Here is a 17,483-nt window from a genome sequence, read left to right as displayed (position 1 = left end):
GACAGAGCTGAATCCTGATTTCATTTCCAGGCCCTGGATGGAGATTTCTCTGAGGAGAACCGCAACAAGTGCAGAATTGCCACTGCACCTTTAATAGAGGCTGTGGAAAATTTAACAGCATTTGCTTCAAACCCAGAATTTGTCAGTATCCCAGCACAGATCAGCACTGAGGTAAGGCAGGATACTGCATTTCCATCCTTCAAAAGTTGAAAATACTGAATTAATCACATATTGGAGAGAGTGAGTGTAAAGACCCCAGAGTATTTCCTTGGGTTTCTGGGTGTTCACAGGGCATTCTGCTTTCTTTTGTTTGACCTCTGACCTTGACTTTTCTACCAGTAGGATGCACAGTTTGACTACATTAAGTGCTGCAAGTCTGCTGTTAGCAAAACCATACAGCACCAATGATTTGCATGTTTTAGTAGCTGGATTCTTCCATGCAATACAATAGTAAATATCCCCTTTGTTTTCTCTCAAGAGCAGTTTTAACCAATGGAACCTAGTTAGTTCTGAAAAGAATCGAAGGGATGTTGCTGGGTTTTTTCCTTTTTGCCCACAAGTTCTCCAGCCTCATACTGTGTAACTAAGCAGAGTAGAATGTGAAGAGACTAATAAAGGATCCGTTGGGTTTGTGGTTTTTTTCACAGGGAAAAGATATAAAAAAGCAAACCCTTTAAGCTTTGTAAAAGCTTTGGAGTAGAAGTCATGTGTCGTTACTGGCCCTCCAAGGGTGGCTTCCTGCTTTTGTCAGGCTCTGATCCAGATGGCAATATCAGATGATGCAGTAGCTGTTGCAGTCTAACATCTGTGGGGCTGTAGCTGAAATCTCTGTGTCCTCCAGGTCTGTGGTACCTGGGGTTATCAGATTATTTGCAATAAAATAGATACACGGATGATAACCCAGTCAGGAGTCATCAGTCATCTCTTGGAATTAGTAGTCTGACTGGGGAAAGGGCACATCTGTTGATGACAACCATTTTTGTGATGAAGTGTATTTTCAGTGATATTTATGTAGTCTGCAACTAGACAATTGTCATTGTTTCTCTTGCATCTCAGCTGGAAAATGCATTTCTTAACTTGAGACATGTTTCTTAAGTGTGTTTCAGAGAAAGCTGTTGGACCGATTATTTTTGTTCTATTTCTGTGTTGATTATCTGTGAATATAATAGAACAAGGAGGAAATTTTAGTTCCATTTTAGTGCTGTTCATTAGACTTTTAGGAGCAGAAAGTGTAGATGAAGTCGAATAATAATTTAAATGTTCTTTTTGTTCTTATACCTTCCTGACCACAGGGATCACGAGCACAGGAGCCAATTCTGGTTTCTGCTAAGACAATGTTGGAGAGCTCATCTTTACTGATCAAAACTGCTCGTTCTCTGGCTATCAATCCCAAAGACCCTCCTACATGGTCTGTACTAGCAGGGCATTCCCACACAGTCTCAGATTCTATCAAGAGTCTTATTACCTCTATCAGGTATGTCTTTTGTAGTAGCTGAGCAACTGTTCATAAAGAACAATGCCATATGGCCATTAGCACTGTTATTTTTGACTGATGGAAATTACTCTGTGATGCACAATATCTCCCCAGTTACAGTGGGTATTTAATCATAATTGATGACTGCAGCACCCTGCAGCACAGCAGGGCTGTTCTGTATTTCTATTCTGTTCTCCTTCTTTGGTTCCACCCCCAATTCACTGGAAGGTAAATGTAATAAAGAACACTGTAGAAAATGAACACTAGCTAATATTACCTCCGTGTAGATCATGTAGCAACATGCAGTACGTGGGAAATAGCTTTTCTTATTATATTTTTTTTAAGTGGGCCCGTGTGCATTCAGAAAAAAACAGAAAAACCCTGCTGCTTGCCACCATGCTCAGTTTAGGGTCTCTGTCTTGCAGGGACAAGGCCCCAGGGCAGCGAGAATGTGATTTCTCCATCGATGGGATCAACAGATGCATCAGGGACATCGAGCAGGCCTCGCTGGCTGCTGTCAGCCAGAGCCTGGCCACCAGGGATGACATCTCCGTGGAGGTGAGGCAGAGAGCACAGGCACGAACAGAGGAGTGCTGGACACTCAACCACAGCACAGTCCTCTGCCAGCGGGGGGAGAAGTGTCCTTACTGGGATCTTTCTAGGCAAAGTCAGACCAAAGTCTATCACTTCTTCCAAGATCCCAGAATCACCAGGGACTAGTAGGGTGAAAGTAGTTATTTTTTACTGCTACCCACATATTACTCTGACTTCCTGTGCTGATATGACAGACTGACAGTTTTTGTGGTGCCTTGCCATGTGGAAGCCAGGATTAGTTTCTGAAGGTTCATAATATATTTGTTTCTGAAGCTAGTCTACTACTAGAAACGTAACGATGTAAATGTCAATGTTCTTTTTTCTTAATGCCTAGTTTGTCCTTTAATAAGTGAAATTTCATGTTGATATATTCACTTTAAGAAAGCTTCCTTTTCTGCTCTTTTACGTGTCTCAACTCACGTTATCTCAATCTCACGTTGAGATTTTCATCTTGGTATTTAAGTCTTTTCATACTTTTGCTTCTTGAAATTACGGTTTTATTGGAGTGGTTTCTTCAAACTGTAACACTGCATACTAGAAACATGTCAGAACAAATGGAACTGTGCAAAACAAGTCATTGCAGGAAATATGTCATAATTCATTTTAATTGAAATGATGAAGTTATCTTGTTCACCGTGTTGAACTGAAGTAAATGTTACCAAAAATGGCAGTTATTTATAAAGCGGTCAAGGAATGTAACAAAGGGCCAAAATAATGTTTTTTTCTCTTGCTTATCATGAGAGTGACCTTAATCTTGATTGCTGCCAAGATCTCAAGGGCCTCTGAATTAAAAGCCAATATTTATGTCTTGACCAGGCCATTAATATGTTTTTAATATGTTTACTCCTGTCCTGCAGGTTGTATTCAGGGGTTCAATCCTCATTCATCTCTGTCCTTCAGAGATGCAAAATTTTTCCTTTGCCAGTGGATTTCTCCTGCTGGCTTCAAAATCTGCGGCAGAGATTTTTGTTCCTGCACTGTATTTTCTGCTTTGAAAAATGTTTCTTCACACTTAAATCAGTGTTCCTGACAGTGTTCTGATTGCTGCAGTGATACTCAATCTTTGTGAGGGTAAAAATAGCTTGGGAGGTGTCAGGGGGCCTTGATCACATTGCAGTGAGAAAGGACACCTAGCCCAGAGTTTGCTATTGCCAGCACTCTCTCCCCAGATTTGTCATAGAAACCTGAGAGGAGCAGGCCCATCTCAGGGTTGCTGTTGTTGAAAGAGGGTAAGGGAGAAGAAATGATCCAGTATGTGAGGAAAAGGAGTAGTGTGGATTTCTGCATTCTGCCATAGTGTGGGTCATTTGAAGTTTGAGGATGTTGGCTTGGATGTGGGATGTCTGAGGGTGATTGTCAAGTGTGGCACAACTGGATAAGAGAAGAGCTGTGGTAGCAACTGACAATTTCTTTCTTTTAGGCTCTACAGGAACAGCTGACATCAGTTGTACAGGAAATTGGCCACCTCATTGATCCCATAGCCACTGCAGCTCGGGGAGAGGCAGCTCAGCTGGGCCACAAGGTACTCCCCTGCCATGACCAAGGCATTTGAAGTCTTGGAAGCTGAATGTTAGGGAGGACTCCAATTTCATAGCAGTTTCTCTTCCTATGAGAGAGCAAAAGAACATAGGAGAAAAAATACGGAGTTTTCAAATTCTTGGAGCCAAGACCAAATAAACTTTTTTACATTTTGGGCCAGAGGAAAGATACTCTTATTGAGGTTTTTGGGTAAGGGCTTTGTGTAGATGTCTTCCTCTGTTATATGGAGTGTAAGTAGAGTCAGATGCATGCTTATAAAATGTCTGTCAAAAAAACCCAAATGTTAGAATGCATGTTCTAAAAGCATATTTACCATGGTTATTGCAAGATTTAGGAGTTTCTCACATAGCAACTTCTCATCCTGTATATTCTTGAGAGTAAAATCTGTAGAGGCAACAAATATTGAGAGGTTTCTGCCTTGCCCAGAGGAGATGCTTTTCAGGGATGCTGTTGAGTAGCATGGGGTGTTGTGTGTCAGTCTTGAACAGTTACATGGAACCTCAAGGGACCCTGTGCTTCTGGAGGAGGAGACCTGTGGCTCTGCAAAGGAGTTGGGCAGTGAGGGGAGACAATCCCTGGGCACATGATCCAAACCCAGCACTGTACAGTGCAGCAGCCTTGTGCTCCCTGAGCTAACCCACATCCCAGTGGGCAAGAGGGAATGTGTTTTCTCAGTTCCACCTGACAAGTGTGGTTAATGGCTTCCTGGGGTTGTTCTGGCTTTCTTAGGTAACACAGCTGGCAAGTTACTTCGAGCCCCTTGTTTCAGCTGCAGTTGGTTTGGCATCCAAGACACTGAATCATCAGCAACAGATGACTGTGTTGGACCAGAGCAAGACTCTAGCAGAATCTGCCTTACAGATACTGTATGCTGCCAAAGAAGGGGGAGGAAACCCCAAGGTAAGGTGATTGATAGTGTGGCATTAAGGGTGAGAGAAGAAGGCTTGCTGTACACTCAAGGGATATGTTTGCAGTCCAAGTGCCAGTGCCAGCTCTCCTGATGTCTCCTGAAAGTGGAAAAAATTCTCCAAGACAGGATTCCAGTCTTCTCACAGCATCCTCTCAGGGGTCACAAAGTCAGGGTATGACAGCAGCTGTTTAGGCTCTCAGAGAAAGCAAATGGTTAAAAAACAAGGCTTGTCTGGTGCATGGCCCAATGGGATGGGGACCCTTGCCAGGAAAGAGCAGCAGCACACAACTGTTCATAACTCAGGTGCCATTTGTGCCTTACAGAGAGCTGCCATCTTTAGAGGACATTTAAAAAGACTATGGCACCTGAGGCTGAAAATGTCATGTGCCATGGCTCCTTGTAGGAGTTAACAAATTTTGTTCTGTCCACTTTGCTGAAGTGTTTTACTTGGCATCTTTGCCCAGAAGTGTTTTTTTCAGTCCCTTTACTGTTTTAATTTCTTATGCTTCTGATTCACACATTGTTTTGCAGAGAGAACATTCTCTGACTATCTTGGTTTTCTCATTCTGTGTTCTCCAGGCATCTCATACTCATGATGCCATCACTGAGGCTGCACAGCTGATGAAAGAGGCTGTGGATGACATCATGGTCACTTTAAATGAAGCTGCAAGTGAAGTTGGTATGGTTGGAGGTATGGTAGACTTGATTGCAGAGGCAATGACCAAGGTGAGCATAGAATTTGACTCCTTTCTCACTTTGTGCTTGAAAGCTGATCCATATTGCAGAGCTTTGGGCAAACTGGTACTGTTTCAGTGGTCAGTCATGAAATGTTGTCACAGGAAACCTGAAGGTTATTTGATTTTGCATATTGTAAAATAAAACTGATGTGGGCCATGGTGCTCATGTTTATAACCTACATGGTACGTGTTAGTTTATTTCCTACAAAATAGTTTGTTCAGTAATATTCTGGCATTTAACTGTCATCTTAGGTCAAGAAGATGATCTAAGAAAAGTCATCTTTTTTCCCCTTATCTTTCACATTAGTCTCTTAAATGAGCAGCAGGCCAACCTTGAAGCAAGTTACTTTCAGAGAAGATGTCAAAACCTGAAACACTCTGCCATGCTTTGTGATGCATTCTACTGAGGATGTATAGTTGCAAAGTGTACAAGTTCAAGCCAAATACTTGGCTCTTCTTATATTGACTTAGAGATTGAAGACTTTAGTACATAAAGAGATCTTACATTATCTTCTGACATGAACATTTTGATTTGTAATTGTTGCACCTTCCTTTATTGGCTGAGGAGAGCAGATTGTTTGACCTTATGTGAGAAGCAAACCTCATGCTCAAAAACTCTGCACTGTACATTCCATAACCTGGGCTCAAGTATTTGCTGAGCTTCTCTGTACATCCTGGTGCACTATTTTCACTTGTGTATCTTGAGAGAGAAGAGATCATAGAATTTAATATTTTACTATTGCCTGTAAAGCATGCTGTTTATTGGGGCTTTTTAATGCTGTGTTTTTTCCTCTGTCTTGCAGCTGGATGAAGGTACACCTCCAGATCCAAAAGGAACTTTTGTTGATTATCAGACCACTGTGGTGAAATATTCTAAAGCCATTGCTGTTACAGCACAGGAAATGGTAAGAGATTACCTTAACAGGGCCCAAGCTCTGTGTACATAAGGAATGTGGAATTATTTGCACACAGTTGAGACACTCTTGATCATCAGATTTTCAATAACCTTATCTCTTTTGGGGTACTGGAGCAAAAATTTTGTCAATTTAAGTCTTGCATCTTAGTGGTGTGATCATAGAGGGGTCCTCTACAGGAGGAGCACTGGATTGTATTGTGGCTGTTCTGCACAATAGCTCTTTATTTGGCTCATTTTCAAGTAGAAATAAAAGGAAAAACACATGCTTGCTCATCAGCCCATTTAACTGGGCTGAAATTCCACCTTTTGTTTATCAATGACTTCAGGATCTTCTTTCACACTTAGTGTTTCATGTAGCCAGTGAAATAACATCAGTGTTTTCAGATCCCTGTAATGCTTAATGAATGAATGCAGGTCAATATCCCACACTGTCCTTTTCTTTCATTTCCATGTCTCACCTGGGTTTAAAAAAAGGAACTAGTGACACCTGTTGAATTGAGATTTTTCTTGACTTGTGTTTCACAGTAATGCATAATGTGTTTTCCCTTGGAACAGTACTGTGGTTTCTAATTTGTTGTTGAGAGACATGAGGTGACTGTTCATGAGTGCTACAGACAGGATTTTTTACAAAGTCGATTGTTCTTGCAGTCAAGACAGGTCCATGATTCTGCTATCTATGACAGCAGAAATTTGTCTAAAACTAGTTTTGTCCTAGGAATGGACCTCCATTGCTTTTACTTAGTTTCTCTGTCTCAAATTAATTTATCTATGTTAAAAGGTAGGAATTTCCTAAGGAGCGATTCAGTTATACTGACATTCTACTAAGACATTCTATGTCATCCTGCCTATTTCTTCTCCATCCTTCTCCCTTATCTGAGATGTGTTTTGCATTGGTCCTCAGATTTTTTCCATTTCCGTGCTTCCACGTCTCAGCTGAGGCTGATGGGGATGAGCTCACCTTTGACAAAATAAAGTGGCTGGAACACAGATCCCACTTTCCACCCAAGTGTCAATAACTGTACCTGGCCAATGGCCCCTCTGTGTCCAAGAGTGAAGTATTGGCTCTAACTGCTGCTCTTTGATTCTTCCATTTGTGCAGCAACTGCCCAGCTGCCATGACTCTAATAAAGCATGTTTGCTTGAGTTTCCTCTGGAATTCTTGCTGGAGGACACGTCCCTTCCATGGCAAGCGGATTACCCCATTTTATCCGTGTGGACCAACAGATGAGTGTGCTTCTAATCTGGGGTGTATTAACAAGTTATTCTCATGCCTGTCCATTTTCTTTTTCTTTTGCCTGTGTTCTTTTTCCAGATGACTAAGTCGGTTACTAACCCGGAGGAGCTGGGAGGACTTGCATCGCAAATGACCAATGACTATGGGCATTTGGCTCTCCAGGGCCGAATGGCTGCAGCTACGGCAGAACCAGAGGAGGTCTGCAGCTTTTAGACCTCTTTATTCTCTCTACACGGTGGTGCTAACAAGGGTCTTCTTTTACTGTGAAGAACACAGTAAAGGAGACAAGCCTTGTTATAAGAATTGCCCAATCAAAGAACAGAAACCCTTTGTCAAAACCTGTCTGGCTTTAGAAAGAAACAGCTCAGGATAAAAGTGGATAATTCCATAGACCACAACAGAACCTCCTAAATTACTTGGGGTTTTCACTTACAGACAATCTGCAAATACAAAAAAAAAAATCTTAAAACTCTTGTTACTATGCGGCTTTCCTTCAATCTTGCATGTTTTGACAAGTTACAAATATGTTTATGCTTTTTTCATCTTACCTCTAAGTGATTTTAAGTATAACTTCCTATCCTGAAAGTGGGATTCATGCAAGCAGTCAGAGCACAAGTATCTTTTGCTGAAGGACATCCTCCATAGCTCAGAGCTGGAATGTAGTGTGGGAGAAGCATCTTACTTGCCTTGTGCTAAGTGAGGGGATGGGCTGTTCACCTCAGTTGCATTAACCTGTTTGTGGAAGGTGCTGCATCTTCTCTGAGCATAACTGCACAGCTCGTTCACCCCTCTCTTCTCACTGGAGCATAGACAAACTTTGTCAAGATGGGATAAAAGGGTATCTCACTTCACTACATGTATCAGATTATCTACATGAAAGTCCTTTAAAGAGTTTTTGACCTTGTGCTTATTCATCCTGCTGATACACTTAAATGTTTTGTGTTCAGTAGCTACATGGAAAGCAATGGCTTGCACTTGGCATGATACTGTTAAATTGAATTACCATTTCTGCATGTTACTTTGTGCCTGAGGTTAAAATAATTCTGTTTGTGATACTAATGGCTGTGATTCCTGCTCATGTATTAATCCTAAATCCCACTGGAATGACAGCATACATGCAGGGACTACAGCTATCAGGTTTCAAATCAGGGACCACACATCTTGGAATGTAGGACTATTAATAAATTGGAAGTGGTAATAAGAGGGTTTTCCCCATTTCAGTGCTCCACATGGGTGTGATTGATTGTGGAGAGTGAAGACTGTGTAAGGCTCAAAGCCAAGCCAAGAGAGTCACATACTCATATACTTTTGGACCCAGTGTCAGCAATGTACAACACCGTGTGCTTTTTACCTGTTGCACATACCTTGAGTACAGCTCACACTGACAGGGCAGTTCTGGATGATGAAGCAGCATTGTTTAAATGTGAAGTTGTGTGTGCTTGAATTATGTCCATTTGACTCAGGTACCTGCCTTACCCCTTCTCTTTCTTGGGCTCTGGGTCATTCCTGCCCTGTTTCATCAGAGAGCCTTTTATAGGGCTGTCCTTCATGTGTAGATGGAATCACATCTGTACTTTTTTTGGATCTTTGCAGTGGATATAGTGGTGGGTGGAATACAGTTATTCACCAGAGAGACAGTGTTTCCATTTCTCTTGACACAGTGTACCAGCATGACATTTATTTATTTGTTTTCTTCTTTCTTCCCTTTTCCCTGTGCCTTCTGTACCATCTAGATTGGGTTCCAGATCAGGACTCGGGTGCAGGAACTTGGCCATGGGTGTATCTTTCTTGTGCAAAAAGCTGGAGCTCTCCAGATTTGCCCTACAGACAGCTACACCAAAAAGGAGTTGATAGAATGTGCTCGTGCTGTCACAGAAAAGGTAAGACAGCTTTCCTTGTTACCCCATGGTGTTTGTCTACCCAGCTTCCACTGTGAGTCAAACTGGATTCAGGAAACGGTTTTTTTAACTTTATGTTGTAGTACAATAGTGTCTGAATTACCCAAAGGTATTACTTTTCTTTCAAGCTGTCAGTGTTCATGTGCTGGATTAATTCATGATTAATCCTTCCTCAGGCCTTGCAATAAAACTTCAACCTCCTGTCAGAGGGAGATTGGTCCAAAACAATATTCTAAGTTGTGAGATGGCTCTTGTGCCTTCTGAGGCACTCCCTGGCCACAGTTACTGTGAGGTCGGTCAGGGACATGTGGTTTCGTGTAGCAGAGTAACTGCCTAGAACTGCATCTTCAAACTCTGTGGGGTTTCTTGTTCCTTGGAAACAGCTCCGTCAAATAAATGGCCTGGGTAGTTTTATTGAATGTTTTTTATGGCATCTGTCTCCTTTTGCTGGACATGAACATTAAGAGTTGGTGCCAGTGGCTTTCAGATTTCACCAAATGCCATTGCTTCAGCCTGTGTTCATGTGCTCTCAGCTGTACCAGTTTCATGATGTATCCCAGGAGTAGTGACAATTGCAAATTTAGGCAGGGGGAGACAGTAAAGTCTTTGTAAGTAAAGTTAAAGCTGATAAAGAGAGGAGTAATGATTCACAGGACCAACTTTTTTCGATGACCACTGTGTTGCTTTTTGTTGTTTCTAGGTCTCCTTGGTTTTATCTGCCCTCCAGGCAGGGAACAAAGGCACACAAGCCTGTATTACTGCAGCCAGTGCTGTGTCTGGGATAATTGCAGATCTGGATACCACTATCATGTTTGCTACTGCTGGAACCCTTAATGCTGAGAACAATGAATCGTTTGCAGATCACAGGTCAGTGTTGCTGAACAAGATGGAAGAGTGAATGCCCAGGGGAACAGTGGAACTGGCAGAAGAGACTGGGACATGTTTTTGTGGATTCTTGTGCATGAAATTGAATGAGGCAGAGGGGAGTGAGAGGAGGAATAGGAAACCTGGGACTTGACTTGTCTGTGAACTGCATGCTCAAAATGATTTCTTCTTCTACCCAGATGTTGCTTTGGATTTGTTGTCCTGACATGTCAAAACATGGATATGGGTGGGAGGGGGGTGGGGAGCCCTGACCAGGACACACTCTCTGTTCCTGCTGCCATTCTTCCTTCTACCTTTCTTGCCCATGACTACTTTAGTTTTTCTTACAATGGACTGATTAATGTGGATGTTCAACAGCTGGTACTTTTCTCACAGCATGGCTAGATTTTCTTGTAGTATTCAAATACAATTGCCCAATCTATTTCTTTTCAAGATGGGCTCATTTTATTGCACTGCCCTGCATTTGCCCCGAATGCTCTGCTGCTGTTTATTAATAGTTGTTTTGGTGGGTTTTTTTGTTTTTTTTTTACTTAACACCCTTGACCTGTGTTATGTTATGAATGGACACTGGTATGATGATTTAGATCAACTCTTTTAGATCAGCTGTTAGTCACCATAACACTGGAAAACACTTTTTTTCTCTTTTCTCCTTTACCACTCCTTCCCTGTTTCCTCTTCTTTTGCTACAGGGAAAATATCCTGAAAACAGCAAAAGCTTTAGTTGAAGACACAAAATTGTTGGTTTCTGGTGCTGCCTCAAGTCAGGACAAATTAGCCCAAGCAGCTCAGTCATCAGCTAACACCATCACTCAGCTTGCTGAGGTAGTAAAATTGGGAGCAGCTAGCTTGGGATCTGATGATCCTGAAACACAGGTGAGATGTTTTAAGATTTTCTGATACTCTTACAGAGAGCAGTTTTCATTTGGTAGAACTTTGTATGACTTAGACTTTTAAGCAACACAATCTGGTTTGTCTCCTCTGGGACTTTCCTGGGTGTACTCAGACACCACTTGTTTAGAATACAGTCAAGAGTCAGGCCTTTGTGTAACTCTTCTGCTTTTATTTCACTGCTGTGTTCCAGCTGGGATGCTTCTGGCAAAGTATTTGGCTCATTAGTACTAACTTGTGATTGGGACTCTGGATCATCCCATTTTTGTTCTGAAGAGCTTGCAGGTCTTTAAAGCTGCTTATCCAGCTTATGTCTGGACTGTGCTCTGTATTATTTGTGTCAGCTGACAAACTCTTGCCATTTTTCACCTATATCTATCTTGTTTTTCAATTAACTCTACTTTTCCATGTGGATTATCCCTAATAATTCTTCAGTTGTTTGTTTGGATCTCAGTGAAATGGAGGCAGGCAAGCATATTGCAGATGTTTGAAAAAAGGTAGATTTTTTTTAGCTGTGTTCCAAAAATCACACCTTTTATTGCCTGAGCCTTATAGCAATTCCTCATTCCATAGGTTGTTCTGATCAATGCTATCAAGGATGTTGCAAAGGCTCTTTCTGATCTCATTGGTGCTACCAAAGGAGCTGCCAGCAAACCAGCAGATGATCCATCCATGTACCAGCTGAAAGGTGCTGCCAAGGTAAAACCTCTTTCTTAAGTTTTATTTCCAAGTGTCTGTGCAGTCACATTTGATAAACCTGTGGAACTTTGATTTCAGCAGTTTCTGATTGCCTGAAAACTCCTTTATTTGTTTAATTATCATGGTATCATGGACAACACAAGAGTTGGTATTTGTCCTGTAACAAGTAGAATTCATGAAGTGTCCTAGAAGTAACAGTGAAGTAACAATGCTTCTCAGCTTCATTTGCCTTGCTTCATACCCTGCCATCTCTGAAGGGGGAAGGGTTCACATGTTATTGTCTTCACTTCTCTCTTCTTCAGGTGATGGTAACAAATGTCACATCCCTCTTGAAGACTGTTAAAGCAGTAGAAGATGAAGCCACTCGAGGGACAAGAGCCCTTGAGGCCACAATTGAGTACATCAAACAGGAGCTCACGGTACACGACTCAATACTTGTAGTGGGTTTTGCAAGTACATCCTCATACCAGGCTGGGAGCAACTTCTTCCTTTTTCTTTAGACCTTAAGCTTTCAGTACAATGTTTTCTGATCTGATGCTGTTCTCTTTTTTTTTTTTTTATCTTGGCTTTGGTAGTGTCTCCTCAGCTTCACTCTCATACTGTGTCTGCAGTTTAAACTTGTTTTATTTTTTTTCCCTACTGTGAAATGTTCCTACCTGTGATGGATTGCTATTGATGTTCTGTGTAAGCAGGAATTAATGATAGTGTGAAATCCTCTCCTAAATTAGATGTTATACTATGACAATTGTTTTCTTTCCTCTTTAAGACATAAAAGTATAGTTAGGGGGAAAAGAAAAATATGTGATCAAAGTAAAGTTGTGCAGCTCTTGTTACCTGTATCTTCCCACACTTACACTTCCTGTATTCCAAAATTCATATATTGTCAGGTAATTTTCATATGATCCATCCTGCAAAATTATATCTTTAGGTTTCTAAGGGAGACTAAATACAGTCTCAGAGACAACGCTTCACTTTTGCTTTTTCAAGACACATTTGAATATTTTAGTGGTGATGTTATCAGTCTCTTGTGCTCTGTGCTATTAACATGTACTTGGTAGGGTCCAGTATTTGCAGGATCTCTTAATGTGAGTAGACCAGCCTAAACAGCAGTCAGAATGAGAAAAGAATATAATGAAAGAAACAGTAAATTTTTTCATCCAGTAAGGCTCTGATCAGCTGCCTACAACTGTCATGTGGGTATTTAAATGCAAATGAAATGAATGGGTTAACCTTTTTTATTGTCCTCTTCCCTCAGCTTACTGTTTGTGTCTGGTGTCTGTAGGTGAGCATGCTTATCAGATCCAGGCCCATGACAAGCAGCAGTGATATCCAAGTACTCCAAATCTGTTTCCAATTTCCTGCTGCTCCAAGGCTGCTTCCATTCGCTCTCTCTCTCATGGTTCTTCTGCTTTGGCTTGGCTGGTGTCAGACTTTCCTTCTGCTTTCACCTGTAGGTGTTTCAGTCGAGTGAGGTTCCAGAAAAGACCTCATCACCTGAAGAATCCATCCGGATGACGAAAGGGATCACCATGGCAACTGCCAAAGCTGTTGCAGCCGGCAACTCGTGCAGGCAGGAGGATGTGATTGCTACAGCAAATCTGAGCCGCAAGGCAGTGGCTGACATGCTAACAGCTTGTAAGGTAAAGATTCCCTTCCTTGCCTGAGATTGAGCTTTGTGTTTGTGTGCCTCTAAATCCACGGAATATTATCTATTTTGTTCCATTTTCTGCTTTTCATATGAGGAAGTTAATGGGTAAGATAATTTTAAGGGAACCTCTCTCAGAAAGGATTTTTATTTTTTGTGCCATGCACACAAAAAACCCCAGCATTAATATTCACTGTTGTCTTTCTGTGAAAATGAGGAATTATATTTGAGCTGAGATTTCCTGGTTTCCAGTCAGAAAATCAACAATCTGTGCAAGTAGCAGAATATGCAAATATTCCTTTGGTCACAAATATAATTTCAATATTCCTCGAACAGTGAAAGGACTGGTGAAAGAAATCACTCTGATCTATCTCTAGTAGTTCTTTTCCCCCTGACTAAATCTATTTGTTTGCTTAATTTCATTTGTGCTTTTCAAAAATGTGTGCAATTTTTATTGCAAAATTTTTATTAAAATAGCTGTAGCCTTATAAAAATAGTGTAGCTGTTATTTTCTACACAACATAAATGATTGTTAAGCCATTTGGCTTTGTTCTGATGATAAAAACATCCAGGCATAAGTGATTAAAAAATGGGATTATGAAGATTTCATTCCTTTTGATTTTCAGTAGTGACTGTAGTAGTAAACTGCCTTTGCCTGTAAATCACAGTTATTTACTTTTGCCTTTCCATCTATGGAAGGTGACAGTGAAATAATGGTGCTCTCTGTGGGTTGTCTGATTTTCAGTATTTGATCAAATCCTAACTGCCTACATCAGTCCCAGATTGATTTTTTTTTTTTTTTTTTGCCTAATACTGCCCAAACAGAAGCGTTATGTTTGTTTTAAAAATGATCCTCTTTCAAAAGTGTAAGTTCTAATTTACAACTGCCTTTATGCAAAACCGCTGAATGAAACTTTTTATATTAAGTTAGTTTTCAGCAAGTGGTGCTTCTGCTCAATAAAAAAGTTCCCTAGAAGTTTTTTGTAGAAAGAACAAGGCTTCAAGAGGCTGCAGGTTTCACTTTTTATTAAAAATAAAATCATTGAATTAGTCAGGCTTATGTCAGATGCCAGACATTACACTTGGTGGAAATCCTTACAAAGACCTGACTCTGCTGCAGCTTCTCTCTGTATTTAAACAGATGTTTCCAGCACTGCTCTTGCTGTGTAAATCCTGTCAAGCTAACCCCATTAATGAGCCTTGACAGGACTGCAGCTCTGCTGCTCTTCCAGCACCGTTTGCTTCCAAGAGAAATGGCTGGCCCTTAACTCAAATGTCATTTGCACACTATAAAAACATCTCCTCCCTACTCTTTCCCCCATCTCTCTGTGCTGATCTTCTCTTGTGGGAGCTATTTTGGATACTGATGTTGTTTTGCCTTCTCAGCAAGCATCCTATCACCCAGATGTGAGTGAAGAAGTTCGGGAGAGAGCCCTGCGCTTTGGAACAGAATGTACCCTGGGATACTTGGAACTCCTGGAGCATGTTCTCCTGGTAAGGAGTCACCTGCATGCATATACTGGCTTGCTTCCAAGGACAGTCATCTCCCAGCCCTCTCTCTATAGTGACTGCTAGTGACACATTTTTATCAGTTTGTCACAAGATTATGAAGTTTTGTTGTTAGGGCAAGCTAAAGGAAACTCAGTACTTCAGCTCGAACTGTGAGACTGAAGGACTACTGGAGTTCTTAAATGGAGCTGCATTCTGAATCAGATCTGGTGGCAATTTGGATTTGAACCTCCAAAAGGTCCCTGGAAAGGAAATTAAAATAAGACATTTCAGTATTCTTTTAAGCCCACAACAAACACAAGACATAGTAGGCACAGGCCTGTTCCCCCAGACCACAGAGGATACATCATCTTTAGGAAGGAACTGTTACATGCCTCTCACAGCCACACCTACTCCAAGGCATCCCAAAATCCCTGCCAGTGCTACCTCACAGAGAACTATCCAACCCATCAGACATGGCATCCCCAAAGCTCTGCATAAAACTGCTGCACTCAAATCCAAACTCATGAGTCCTGCTGACAGCGAGCTTTGCTTGATCAGACATAATCAATATACTATTGAGTGGGAATTATCCCATAATATTTGTTCTTCTGTTGCTATTGCTTTTGTGGGAAGCAATAAAATGTGTTTGAACTAGAGAGATTAATGAGATATTGAAGTTTCTGGAGAAGACTTGAATAAGCAGTCAGCTTCATGGATGACCAGCAATTTCTTTTAGGTGGCTCTCAGCTGACATCTTAAAGTTTCTGAAACTTAAGCTTTCAGCCACTAACTGCAGATTAGCAAACCCAAATCAGTTTTTCTGCTGAGAACACAGCATGTTCTCATTTGCATCAACTCACTGAAATTTATATCTAAATTAAAAGTACAGTCACAGTTGTGCTTGTCACTAATAGGTAAAATAGTTCAAGAAAGTTGGAACTTGCTAATGGAATTCTTAGAGCTGTATTGCAGTAAGTGATTTAGCATTAGATGTCTGATCCATTTTTAGTTTAGAGAACTATGGGGAATTTTTCAGATTTGACCCCTAGAATGCTGGCAGTATGTGTTACAAACCGAGTGCCAGAATAGACCAAAAACTTGAATCAATTTTTGCTCATTTTATTTCTCTCTCTCTGCATAAGTCAAGAGTCTTTTTTACCTTAAGCCTCATTACATTCAGTGCCCTAAGGACATGAGCAAGTTCTGACCCCTTGTACACTCCCCTGCCCCTTCCCCAGCGTTGGCTGCCTTAGAAAACTGCAGTGGTTTAGAACCCCTAGGCCTGCAATCTCATTTAATTTATAACCTCCACATCATGTGGGATTAGGAATCTGCAATTGGTCCATCTGGCACCCTGTGATGCAGTTGTCAGTAAGTTCAGTTATACCCTCAGTGGTCAGCCTAGGAATGCTTGCATGGGTGCCTCAACACAGGGTGCCAAGGGGTATTCAACAGCTGGATTACTATGAAAATGATACTTGTTAGGTGCAAGAGTTGTCAGATGCAATATCTAAAATTTCTCAAGACATTGTATTAACTTGTGTAGAGGTTGCATTGGGCAAGTGGCACAAAAGTTTGCTTTGTTATCTCAAAGGAATATTCCACTCATCACCTAGCTAGGGGTAGGGCCAGGAACATGCTAATTCCAGCTCTATGGCATGTACATCTTAGTAAAACTCTTTGTAAGTTGTACTAGTGAGTTCAAGACTGCCCTGACCTCCTGCATAGCCATGTGCTCCCTCCTGCTCAGTGCTGCTCCATGCTGAGTTGAGGGCAGGTCTGGAGCTTTGGTTGTCCATGACTGCAGGGATGAGACTCTGCTGACAGTTCTAAACTGGCTTTAAAACACCACAGTTCTTTAACAGCCTAGTTTTAAAAAAATTTGCTCCGTTTTTTCCATTCCAACATTGTCAACACTATCATAGCTAGTACTAGTGTCAGTTACTGGAGTAAAAAATATCTTTCTTTGTCCTGACCACATTTGTGTGGGGTTTTGACATTTTTGGTTTTGACTTTTTTGCTTATATTGAGAAGATAACCCTTGAGATGCTCAGTGCTTTTTCTGCTATAATAAGAGATTAGCAGTGTATAAATTTTGATTATAACTGTGTTGTTACATTTTTTTAGTGTTGCAGATTGTTCAGCTATTGAGGATTCGTGTACTTGTGATTACTCTGGAAACTTGTTGACAGGAAACCAGACACACACATGTTGATATGGCAGTTCCAGAGAGAGAATTCCTCGTGTGGCAGAGCTGTCACTAGGCAAAGTTAGGAAAATAGCATGGTTTAGTTTATTCTGTCAAAGTAAATGGGTTATGCAGTATGGCAACACTCTGGCAAAAAGATACAATCTGTTTTCAGTGTGCATCTAGAGAGGCTTGAGAGGGAGTTTTTGAAAACATTAAGAAAATGTTACACACACCTGGATGTGACTTTCATGATTCAACCATTTGTTTTGCTCTTAAAGCTCTATCTATGTCTGTCACTCTTCTCTCAGAAGGAGCTTTTGAGTATATATAAATTTCCAAAGTTTAACATTTTTCCTTACAATATGGTAGTTAAAAATGCAGA

At 41.1% G+C, this 17,483-nt stretch overlaps 1 protein-coding gene across 3 annotated transcripts in view; it reads left to right on the top strand.

Moving 5' to 3' along the window:
• Nucleotides 1-17,483, top strand: part of TLN2 (talin 2) — a 129,221-nt gene that overhangs the window by 95,668 nt on the left and 16,070 nt on the right. For all 3 annotated transcript variants that reach the window (XM_088172405.1, XM_014879150.2, XM_088172404.1), the window contains 15 exons: nucleotides 31-171; nucleotides 1,293-1,474; nucleotides 1,900-2,032; nucleotides 3,489-3,590; nucleotides 4,337-4,507; nucleotides 5,097-5,243; nucleotides 6,058-6,159; nucleotides 7,483-7,602; nucleotides 9,138-9,284; nucleotides 10,003-10,169; nucleotides 10,877-11,060; nucleotides 11,649-11,774; nucleotides 12,077-12,193; nucleotides 13,229-13,414; nucleotides 14,806-14,913. In XM_088172405.1, coding sequence (XP_088028531.1) covers nucleotides 31-171; nucleotides 1,293-1,474; nucleotides 1,900-2,032; nucleotides 3,489-3,590; nucleotides 4,337-4,507; nucleotides 5,097-5,243; nucleotides 6,058-6,159; nucleotides 7,483-7,602; nucleotides 9,138-9,284; nucleotides 10,003-10,169; nucleotides 10,877-11,060; nucleotides 11,649-11,774; nucleotides 12,077-12,193; nucleotides 13,229-13,414; nucleotides 14,806-14,913 — 2,133 coding nt within the window. The remainder of the gene's footprint in view (nucleotides 1-30; nucleotides 172-1,292; nucleotides 1,475-1,899; nucleotides 2,033-3,488; nucleotides 3,591-4,336; nucleotides 4,508-5,096; nucleotides 5,244-6,057; nucleotides 6,160-7,482; nucleotides 7,603-9,137; nucleotides 9,285-10,002; nucleotides 10,170-10,876; nucleotides 11,061-11,648; nucleotides 11,775-12,076; nucleotides 12,194-13,228; nucleotides 13,415-14,805; nucleotides 14,914-17,483) is intronic.

Source organism: Sturnus vulgaris, chromosome 13, assembly GCF_052056855.1.
Source record: "Sturnus vulgaris isolate bStuVul1 chromosome 13, bStuVul1.hap1, whole genome shotgun sequence".
Taxonomy (NCBI): domain Eukaryota; kingdom Metazoa; phylum Chordata; class Aves; order Passeriformes; family Sturnidae; genus Sturnus; species Sturnus vulgaris.
This window is presented reverse-complemented; position numbering and strand designations above follow the sequence as displayed.